The sequence below is a fragment of the Limulus polyphemus genome, unplaced genomic scaffold, assembly GCF_000517525.1.
Source record: "Limulus polyphemus unplaced genomic scaffold, Limulus_polyphemus-2.1.2 Scaffold2371, whole genome shotgun sequence".
In the NCBI taxonomy this organism is placed as follows: Eukaryota; Metazoa; Arthropoda; class Merostomata; order Xiphosura; family Limulidae; genus Limulus; species Limulus polyphemus.
Window position 1 is genome coordinate 118,451 of NW_013667981.1, and position 12,174 is coordinate 130,624.

Here is a 12,174-nt window from a genome sequence, read left to right on the forward strand (position 1 = left end):
TACACATTGTTCCCGTCACGTTGTGACCATCTTATATATACCAGACTACCACCAATCTAGTAATCTCCCGACAATTCACGAAGGTTCGAGAAAGAAGTGGCGTGATACTAGTCATGTGACCTCGCTGACGCAACAATATATTATTTGTGTGCTGCTCACTACGAGTATCAAAACCCGATTTTTAGCATCATAAACCCCAGACTTACCAATGAGCCATCAGGGGGCAAGAAGATAAATAGATATAACTCGGTACAAATCTATCGTTTCATTATATAATTTCTCAAAGCACTGATAATAGCACAAACATGCACTATAACTATACTACTTTTATTATTTGGCAAAAAAATTACAATTTAAAACAGCAGAAAATCTCCTCTATTTTATCAATAAAATTGATAGAAAACAAAAGGTGACATTCTTTCAGGGAGTTAAAATACAATACTAAAATTTAAATTTTAAACGAGAGTTTTAGGGAAGGTTTATGTTCCAAAAACTGATATTTTAGTGTATCCAAGGGAAGACCGATAGTTTATACTTACTTTTGACGTAATTCGCACATGCGTCTTGGACAAGGAAGGCGTAGAGGTTGTACAAAGAAAGCCGTTGGTGATAAGGCCTTTTGGTACTGGTAGAAGTCACTAGAACAAGAGGGTAAGAAATTGTGTTACAATCGTAAAGGATTATGGTACACTTGATGTATTTTTGAAGGATATGTTCAAAAGGAAAGGCTTTTTCAATGAAATACTGTGAAGACTTTGATTGAGTCTTAGTATATATTCTGATTTGTTAATATTATGTGCATATTATTAATATTAGATTAGGCCTCATTGAGGTAAACCGTAAAGAGATAAACTACAATAATTGATACTAGTAATAGTTTATCAGTTAGGCCTAACCTACTACTTGTGCATATATTATTATTATTACTGACTAAATTTAATTACTAAGTAGACTATCAGTCCTGATTCAAACGCAGATTTTGTTAATTTAAAGCCCTCAGATTATAACTTGTACTAGTTATAGGATTTATTTCTGTCTAAATAGTACCATAATTTATAAATAGGCCTAACTTTTAATACTATGTCTTCAGTATATTTTTAAATTGTTTTGCCTGGCACCAGTTACATAACTTAAAAATTAAGGACGACAACTTGAACAAAGGACATGTTGGTTTATCTAGGACTAGTAGTAGTAGTATTACTAGTACTACTACTAGGCTGTCCCATCCACTTGGATTAGAAACTAAGCAAGGCTTAAAAATAAAAACCTCTAAATAAGCCCTTATTATCTAAATATTTATTAAGCCATCCCATAAACTCCCTTACGTTTACTGCACCCACCACATTTTATGGCAATCAATTCCAAAGACCAATCACTACTATAAAACTTAGCTCATCTATTCTAAGTTTTAGTTGGGTATATAAGTATATCAACCCTACACTGAGGCTACAGTGCTACACATATATTTATGTTTTGAGTGATGGCTCATTAGAAAGACAATTTCTTTCAGTATTTCAAGAAGTATGAAAATAAAACCATTCCTAACTCATCAAAATTTGTACATCCTTGTTTACATTTTTTTTTTGTGAGTGTGATGGAAACACAAGGTATGAAACACCTGAACCTCAATATTAAATATTACACTACTCTTTTTATGACAGTCATCTTGAGATGATATTTAAAAAAACAATCTGTGGCAGTACTGTACTACTGGAAATGTGTATAAAACATTACAAAATCTAAATGAATTGACTTGTGGGAAAAAAAAGTATAAAGTTAGTTGTAAATTGGAGACACAGGACTATGAGGACTAACTAGTGACATGTACAATAAAATTATATATTTCGATTTATACTTGGTATTTTTATATATAGAACCAAAGTCATATTTGTCCTACACCACTAGCAACAGTACATTGCTCAGATGTTATAATTATTAGACTGATCAACCAGAAAACCTGAGGTAATTCATTTGTGTCATAAATCCAGATTGAATGAATTCTATTTATAACAACCTTCATCTTTTTCCCATCCAGCCATTTTTATGTACAATGAGCCAACCTATCCCCACACCTATAGAGATTTTGATAAGTCTTGTGTATCACCTTGTCAAATGCATTCTGAAAATCCAGATACACCAAACCAACAACATAACCATCAAATACATTAATAATCTCTTTAAAGAATGCAAAAAAAATTAATAATGCAAAATTTTCTCTATGTGAAACCATGATGACTGTCCAACAAAATTTTTATAACTTGTTAAATGACTTTATAAAGCATCTTTTATTAAATTTTCAAAAAAATTTTCCCATCACTGATGCAAAACTAGCCTATAACTTCCTGGACAATTTTTTTTAAAAAGAGAATTAAGGTGTAACATTAGCCAATTTCCAAAACTTGGCACCTGCCTATTATTCAAGGGATTATAAAAAATATTAGCAAGTAAATCACACATCCAATCCTTTACCTCCTTCAAAATCCAGTGGGGAAAATATGGTCCAGAAGTTTCATCATTGTTTTAACTTTCAGTTTTTACTTAACACTCAGAATTAATGTAATCATGTTTGGTCTTCTTTACATCTAGCAACTGTTCAGAATGAGTAATATACCTCAAACCTTCATTAGTAAAAACTTAAGAAAAAGTAGAATTTAGTAACCTAGCTATCTTGTAATTATTGGAAATGAGCTTTTCTTTATAATGTTGCAAAGGCCCTACATCCGAACATTTTCCTTACCTTTCATACATATAAAGAAATCATTTCTGTCAGTTTTTACATTTTTAGCCAACACTTTTTGGATATCCTTCTTGATCCCACTTCTGATCTATGATCTTCTAAAGGCTTCACACACTTATCACACTAGGAACCTGCAGTGTACTATGATTTATAAAGAGCTAAGAGAGAGATTCATAGTTTTTGGCACCAGAGTGCATTGTTGCAGATATTAGTTCAAGTTTAAAAAATTTCCACTTTTTCTAAGATTAATCAGTGTCCCCCAGTCATTATGCACCTTGACTGAGAGGCTTGTTAAAAATAGAAATTGATAAACATTTTAATTCAAGCTGTGAAGTGTTTTTCATATTTATACAGTGCTACAAAAATTGAATACCATGATACCAAAATGAGAGAAAAATGTGGAGTAAATTGTTTTTTTGATAATTTAGATATTATGGTAGATGGAAAGTAAAAATGGAATTTTATGACTGTGACTAAGCTTTCATTTTAAGTACAGTAATGACACCTAATGCAAATTAATTGGGTAACAACTTTATTATAAATTCTCTGCCTATTGTTCTAAAAATTGTTAGGCGTTTAGTAATATTATCAACTTGAAATTTATAATTATACGTAAAGTCCTTTACTAAACGCTGATATTACACATTTTGGAGAAGAAGGGAAAAATTCGTTAATGAAGTTTAGTTGACCTAATATGTGTATTTTTAAAAATAAAACTGCAGCTTAACTCTCACTACAGGCGTGGTCCCAGGGGCTGACCTCGTAATCCTTTTGTGCTCGTTATAGTTTTCTTGTTATAAGTTTTAATGTAGTATATGTATTTTCATGAAATTTTGCAGATAATTGGTAAACATCACAAGGTTTTGTACACAAATATCAGATTTTTTAAGTAATTATTTGCTCATGTATTTTTCTATTTGAATGGTGATTGTCCAACATGTAGAGTAATTTTGATTTTAAGATTAGAAATACTTTTAGCATCAGAAGATTGTCAAAGTTCACTTTTAGCATCAGAAGATTGTCAAAGTTCACATGTGAAATCTTTATAACCTCCAGATAATTATAAAGCATTTTTATTTAAACTTTATATTTTATCTTATTTTCACTATTGTATCTCTGTATGGGTTTGGTTGATTTGACTGACCTCGTAACCACCATAAAAAATTAGTAAATGGATATAAATTATGCTTTTTTTGTTTTAGAATGAATAAAAATTATAACAAGAAACCATAAATGTTTAGTCTAAATACCTTAAGTCTCATAAAATTATATATATATATATTTTTTTTTATTGACTTTTAAACTGTATATGACTAACATAATAGAAGTTGTAATGATGCTGCACATTTGCACCCATGTTACTTTATCCATTATATAAAACTGGCCTGTAAATTATGACTTGTCTTGGCTTTGTTCTAGTGAACCAGCATTTTGGTTATAATACATTAGATATGTATATATGTTATTACTATTTACAAGTAATTTCTTAAATTTATTTTTCTTAAAACATAAAACAATAAATAATGAAGTGTAGAAAACAATGACCTCTTCTGTTTATGAACTTTGTTCTCGTTTGATGCTTGTCATAACTTGCTAATCCTTGTCAAATTTTTAGGTTTTTTATATATATGCATTTTGAAATAAAAAAAATCAAATTACTATATCACTACCACAGAAATCCACTATAGTTTATCAGGCTTAATGACTAAGCTGAATTTGGATTTTAAAGAATTTATTTCAAACAACATTTTCACCTAACTCTTTTCTTCTCGGATTCAAAACAAAGAGAAAAAATCTTGAGAACTTTCACCTTCGCGAGTGTGAAAAAACCATGTGGGGAAAATTCTAAGCTTTTGATTGGTTATAATGCCATGAAGGAGTGTAAGGAAGTATTTCCAAAAATGGAAGAGGTGGGTGGGGCAACTGTGCTTGATTTGCTAAATATAGTGATATCTCGGCAAATAGAACAGATGGGGTTCTTATTTTATATTCTAGCTTGTCAATATTGGTAATTTGAGTTTTTACTTCGTTAAAAACTATAGACTTTGTATTTGGACATCACAAACATCTAATTTGAACCAAAGCAAGCTGCATTCAACATACCACATGACACACAAAAATCAGGAATTTTTTTTTATATTTACTAAAGATTTAACGGCTACTTTTATACAGAGGTACGTAATCTATGGTCAGTGTAGAGTGTATAACGTAAATTATAATTACAGTAGATCTGTTTCTTTATTTAATAATAAAGAACAGGTCAGGCTTAGAACTGTTGTCTTTAACTCAGTTTGGTCACCCACGAGATGTATGACAACATACTATGTACTCCTACACAGCTACAGTACAAATGCTATTTTTAGTATGTTAATGTTTTTGATAGACTTTTCTTTGCTCTGTGACATTCTACATGCATGAAGTAACATGTTTCATGAATCTTCCATATTGTAGGTCATTGAGTACGAAACAAGTGGCTATTGTTTATATAGTGAAAGTAAATTTTATTTCTGTGAAATAGGATGAATTGCCATAATTTTCTATATAGCAAATACTTAAGTTATCATAGTGCCCATACAACTATGATTTGATTGCTGCTATACCTTGCAGTTAGGGAATTTACTTGTTTGATCTTCACAATCCATTTTTGGGGAAGAGCTAGCTAGACATGTTGATACTGGTGAGATATGAAGAAACTGTGTGACAGTTAAAAGAGTTTGAGTATCTTAGTAAACATGGTACCATCTCATAAATTAAACAGTATATTTTTCTTCACTGTGCTTATAATGCATAGATTTAACAAGTAAACTCTGACATGTCTGAGATAATCAAGCTTTAATAAGGATTAAATAATATGAAATGTAAACAAGAATTATGAATTGTAGGGAGGTTTGTATCCAAGCTCTTAAAATATTGACAATTGATAAAAAAAAAGATGGGATTAGTTGCTTGGAATGATGAGCTTCATTTGAAAATGACTGTTCCATTGCAGACAATGTTGGATTAAAAAGTTTTTATATTATTATTATTTTTTGTTTTGTTTTTTTGATCAAGTATTTCACATTCAGTAATCCATTTAAACTTTGAGTAAAAACATACCAAGAGATTGTATTAAGCTAACTAAAAAGATTTAGTTTTTATCTGAAGTTTCTGGAAATTTGTGGCAGCCAGAAGGCATTTATTTTTTAATCTTAACCTTACCGAGGCAGGTCTTCTTGTGGTTACAGGTCAAAGATCATTACATCGTGTTTGTAGCCTCGCTTTCAATATTTTATTGAACTACTATTTTATTAATGTATGTCAATAACTTTGGTCTCAAATTGTAATTTATAGTTCAAATTTTAGTATTATACATTAGTTAATTTCTTAATTTAAAAGTAAATGTTTAAAAATATCATAAATATTGATTTTTGTGTGTTCAGTGGTATGTTTAATACAGCATTGGTTCAGATTAGATATTTGTGATGTCAAATACAAAGTGTATAGATTCTTACGAATTAAATACTCAAATTACTGATATTGGAAAGCTAGAATATAAGGTGAGAACCTCCTATTTTCTGATATATTAATATATTTATTGAATAAACCATGGTGGCCCCACCCACCTCTTCCATTTTTGAAAATGCTCACATACATCTATTTTGTACTTGATGATGACGAAACCTTGTCGGAACGTTGTACATTTGCTGTTATGTTAAACTTACATTAAAGTTTTTCTTCATTACCCATTCAAGCCATCTCCAACCATTATTAGTCTCAAAGTGTGTTCCTCGTCATTGAATTTGAATACATCTATTTTGCCAAATGACGTGTATAACATATTGAAAGTTCAGAATGTCTCCCTAGTGGTTTTTTTTTCCAAGCAGTAAGTTAAGACATTAGTGAGCTCAAAAAATAGTTTTTAGACCCACATATAGCTTAGTTACTAAGCTTGATAAATTATAGTTGAATTCTATGGTACTGATATAGTAATTTATCATTTTTTGTTATTTCAAAATGCATATATAAAACCTGAAAAAAAGAAATTTTTGTTTTATATCCTCCACATGTGAAATTTTATAAGGCTTTGCAAATTGTGGCAAATACAACAAATGAGTTAACTAGAAGAGATAATTGTTTTCTATACTTCTTTATTTACTGTTCTAGTTTTAAGAAATAACAGAAATTTAAGAACTTGTATTAGTAATAATGTATATACATATATGATATAATATAACCAAAATATGACTATTTTACAAAATACTGGTCCACTTGAACACAACTTTGTAAAGGCCAGTTTTATATTCTTGGAAACGGTAACACAAGTGCATGTGGGTCATGTCATTGCAACTTCTGTAATGTTGGGCACAGATGAAAGGTCAGTAAAATAAAAATAATAAATATATGGATGTACAATGTTATGAGATTTAAACTATTTAGACTAAACATTTGTGTTTTCATAATTATAGTCTAATTATTTTAGAATGAAAGAAGCATAATTTATATCGATTTCCAAACATTTTATGGTGGTTACGAGGTCAGTCAAATCGACCAAATCCATACAGAGATACAATAGTGAAAATAACAGATAAAATATAAAGTTTTTTTAAAAAGTTTGATAATTATCTGGAGGCTATAAAGATTTTGGATGTGAAACTTGAAAGTTTTCTGATGCATAAAAGTATTTTTAATCTTAAAGTCAAAATTACTTCAAAAATCTTAAAACTAAAAAAAAATTGATATTTTGTGAAGAAACATGTACTGCATTAAAAATTATAGCATGAAAACTATAACAAGCACAAAATTGTTATGAGATCGGTCCCTGGGACCAAACCCGTAGTGAGTTAGCTTACTTAGCCTGATGTTGTGTATAAAAGTGCTGGAGAAGGCTGTTTATTCCAACCAGCAATCTCTTTTGTTCTAGAAACTGATAATTACATGACAAAACAAATACCAAATGATAAATTTTGACATGAGTTATAAAATTAAAAAAAAGGGATACTGCAGGAACAAATGCAACTTGTGTTTTTCTTTTTAAGTCCTTTAGATGAGATAAACCCACACAAGACATGTGTGACCACTGACCTAGACTTGTTCACTGCTCTACCAGCAGGTTTGTTACCATAAGCAAAAATAGTTATTTGAAACTACATCTTATGAAGTTGGATGAATTTTTTTCTTGTATCTAGATTTCTTTTCAGGCTTATGTTCAAATAAATGCTGTCTAGGCCTAAAACTCAGAAGTAAAATTCTTGTGAATAATACACTAAGTATTTAGCTGTCATTACATTGTGGACGTTTATCATAAATATAAATAGTAAAGAAAAGGAATTTTAGAAAACAAAAGTATTTCACTTATCAATTTATTTTGTTACCACAAAAATCTAAAATCTAGATTAGATAATTCATATCAATACATGGAATTTGATATGGATAAGTTTTATTTATTAATCATTAAGACCTGTACTAGTAATTTCATATTTCTACCAAAATTATTTTAGTTTCTGTACTTTTAGGTTTCCAGCTTATTGAAGATACAATTAGGCCTAGCAGTACAGATACAAACTATCATATTCGATATTTGTATATTTCCTGAATGACAGTTAATTTAACTCGTTTTTTATAACATTTAATGTGCAAATTATGTTTCATATAATAAATATATAATATGTATGTATAATGTGAATAAGTAAAGACAGGAATATTAGCTTGGTAAATTTCCCTTGTCAGTTAAAAAGTAACAGTATTAAAATCATTTACATTGGATATTTGTATTAAAATAAGAGAGTTGCACAATTGTAAAGTTAAAGTGGTAGCTGACAGTCTGTGGTCAGTGGCTCAAAATTAGAGACACTGCAACAGGGTTCAGTAATTGTGAGGATAGTTAAAGTTCTGGCCATTGCTAAACTCAAGCATGTAAATCAAACCAAACAATTCATGAGTTGTATGAACTTGACAGATACGAGTAATCAGCTGATGTGAATTTCCAGGTAACATCAATTTTTTTAATATACTATCACATTTTAGATCCATGTTTGTATGAGTAATTACATTTACTAATATGAAATAAAAGATGTAATAAAAAATAAACAAGTTTTTTTTTTTGTAACAGGAGCATTGTTTACAGCCAGTCTAAATATTCATAACTTCCCTGGATTATGAACTTGCAAAAAGAAAAGGCAGTATCCATTTACATTCAGAGACTAAACATTAGAACCCACTGGCATTTTGCCATAACGAGATACTATTCTAAGATGAGCAAATGCAAACAGTATTACCTAGTAGTCTGATTTTTTTATCTACATACACAAGTTGAAATAGTCATCAACTGATGGGAAATTTTAAACTTAATTAAAACAATGCAAGTTTAATGGCTATCATGTACTATAAAATAATAATTTAAACATAAACTCTATCTCAAAATTTTAAAATTATAACAAAGCTTCTTCATGAAAAAAAAAAAAACATTTGCAGTTTGCTTTATATCTACCAACAAAATAGATTTTAAGGTGATCCCACCCTTGTACACCCTACATCTCATTGACCATGAGAAAAGCATGTTTATTTGAGAAATAATTCAGCAACTGTCATACTTTGACCTTGAATCCATTTAGAATATTCAACATTGTTTTAAGTGTCAATCTGCCAAGATTGTTTGAGATTGACTCAATAGGCTGGGAGTAATTAACCAACAAGCTTTACAAAATAGAAATAGCGTTAAGTTGAATTTTGACCCCATTAAGACATTCCCCACAGTTCATAGTGTTTACATACAAATTTTGGTTGAGATTAGCCCAATAGGCTCAAAGGAGTAAGGGTGCAAACAAACACACATTTCATCTTTATATAGTGCAATATGCAGTTAACTAGCTGTTTTTTCTGTTCTGTCAATTCAACATCTCTATGGTGCAACAAATGAATATTGTAACATATTTTGCTAGATAGGTTGAATTGACCTAATTTGACGTTCACCTAAATCTTGAACAGAATAGAGTTGTATATTTTGTATATTGTAATTATTTCAGCCTAATAAGTTCTGGTAGCAAGCAAAAAAAGCCTTGTCAGCATAGGTGCATAACAAAAGGTGTGGTTGAATGGTACTTCCATTGCTTTAGTAGAAGACAAGCAATAGGTATGATTATCAGCGATGATATAATCATGAAACATTTTTATTGGGTAACTCAGTTATATCAAGAAAAGCTTAAAATTAGTAATAATCATAAATTGTACCTGAAGGATGAAGCCAATAAGGTTTGTGGCTTGAATACTGATAGTGCAGTGAAGTTGAACCAGCTCTGTGGAATAATGCACCTTGGCTAACCAATACCATTGGAGTGTGTGTGTGTATAGGGGGGTTTACAGGTATGTTTTGGTGAGAAGAAACTTTGAAGTAGTTTGTGTGTGTGATTCTCTCTCTTCTTCTTCTTTTTTTTTTTTTATTTATAAATTAGTTGATGACATCCACGCTGAAAAAAAAAAGTCCTATTATCATTTTCAATGGACTTGAGGCATAAGACACAAGTTTTATTAGGTGCATGGCATTGGTTCATTAGAGTGACTGTAGATGTGAAGCTATACATATTAATGTTCACTATAATTCTAAATATTTGATAGCTGTTTACTAAACATTACAAATCAGTTATGCACAAAAAATCAGGATTTTTAATAAAGTATTTCTACTAAAAATATGTCTTAATTTCCAAGGACTACTGAGTCAATTTGAGTCCAAGGTGATTTTCAAAGAATAAAAATACTTCATCTTACTTTTCATATTTCATTTGCATAACTTCTAGAACTTCCTAAATGATTATCAGGTGTTTTTTTTTGTAAAACTATTTTTATATAACCTGTGAAAAGTTAACTATGAAATATTTAATGCTTTTTTGTGTTATCTGAATACATCTTCTAGATTTTCAGTCTTGTCTTTAAAACATATCAGGCACTATTATAACTTAAGTTTGCATATGCCCCCCATAAAAAAAACCAACACAAGACAAAACTGCACTAAGATTTTTGTAAAGGAAAAAATGCACTTTTTCTTTGTTATAAACATGTACATCAAATTTATTTAAGTATTTCCCTTTAAAATTAAAAATATTGACATACATTAATACTAAAGTTGTTTAATGAATTTTTTAATGTACTACTATAAAAGGTTGTGATGTGGGCACTTTGACAGAGTCATGTTAATGGATCAGTATCCTGCTTAGTTTTATTCATCATTGTATGGCATACAAGACAAATATTACAAATGATTGGGACAAACTTAATTTGGTTGTAGTAAATTTAAGTTTTTCTTTTTGTATTTATTCCTAGTTTGCGGTGAGACCATGTCAGGAAGGTACAGGGATAGTGGCCCTTTGGATTGTAAGGTCTATGTTGGTGATCTTGGAAATAATGGTACGAAACATGAATTAGAAGAAGCTTTTGGTTATTATGGTCCATTGCGAAATGTATGGGTAGCAAGAAACCCTGCTGGATTTGCTTTTGTAGAATTTGAAGATCCGAGAGATGCAAGAGATGCTGTTCGAGCCTTGGATGGAAGGTAAATGTTAAATTAGACTAGTGGTTATGCCCAAATTGTGTTTTTATCTTTGAATGAAAAAAATGAATTTATATTTTTTAGGGTGATAGACAGCTTTGTGATTTTACATAAAGCTTTTTTTCCAGTTAAACTTAGCAGTTTGGCTTTGTTTACCTTGCATTGACAGTGTGAAAAGGTGTCATTATTTATTTATTTTTTTCACACCAGCATTTCTGTTGCTGTGAGCAGTCATGTCTCTAAAAAAGTTTTTATTGCAGAACTTTCAAACACACAATGGTATACATAGATGTTCTTTATTTTCCAAATACATCTTCATTACATTTTGTTGTGTTTAAGGTACAGTTATAACCTGAATTATCAAACAGAAAGTTAAAAACTTTGTATAAAATTAACAAACAAAAGTTAAGAACACCCAGAATTGGGTTTGTCGTAAAAGGTTAATGTAATTGAATTTTGTTTGTTTGTGTAAAACAAATACTATTTACAATGTTTTTGTCAAACATGAACTGTTTCCTGTCTTCCCAACCCCCCACATACATGTATTATGTCAGGGGTGGCAACCCTCTTTATGCTTGTGGGCCAATTTCTAACCTAGACTGTAGTCCGAGTGCTGAAACTATATGACTGGGTAAGCATTTTCAGAATATTTGCATAATTCAAATTTTAATTCTTACTGTATACTTTAGATCAGTGGTTCTCAAACTTTATACAGTCTGAGTGCACTTACAATACTACAGATACTTGCTGGTGCACTGTATACAAAATAGGACTAATATGTTATAATTAAGTTAAATATATAGAAAAATAACACATTTAATAAAAGCAAACTTAACATACCTCTATGAAGTTTATTCATTCCTGTGTTAATGAGAAACATGAGCTTGATGAGACCTTGCGATTTCTTCAATGTTTGGTC

General features: G+C 30.2%; 1 protein-coding gene across 5 annotated transcripts in view; it reads left to right on the forward strand.

Annotated features, from left to right (window-relative positions):
• The first annotated feature begins 565 nt into the window (after positions 1-565).
• LOC106466753 (serine/arginine-rich splicing factor 7-like) overlaps positions 566-12,174 on the forward strand; it is a 29,534-nt gene continuing 17,925 nt past the window's right edge. For 2 of the 5 annotated variants that reach the window (XM_013927051.2, XM_013927049.2), the window contains exons 1-2: positions 566-651; positions 11,030-11,258. In XM_013927051.2, coding sequence (XP_013782505.1) covers positions 11,044-11,258 — 215 coding nt within the window. In that variant the 5' untranslated portion in view covers positions 566-651; positions 11,030-11,043. Of the gene's footprint in view, positions 686-7,752; positions 7,827-11,029; positions 11,259-12,174 lie in introns of all 5 variants that reach the window. The other 3 variants (XM_022394828.1, XM_022394829.1, XM_022394827.1) reach the window with 3 other exon arrangements.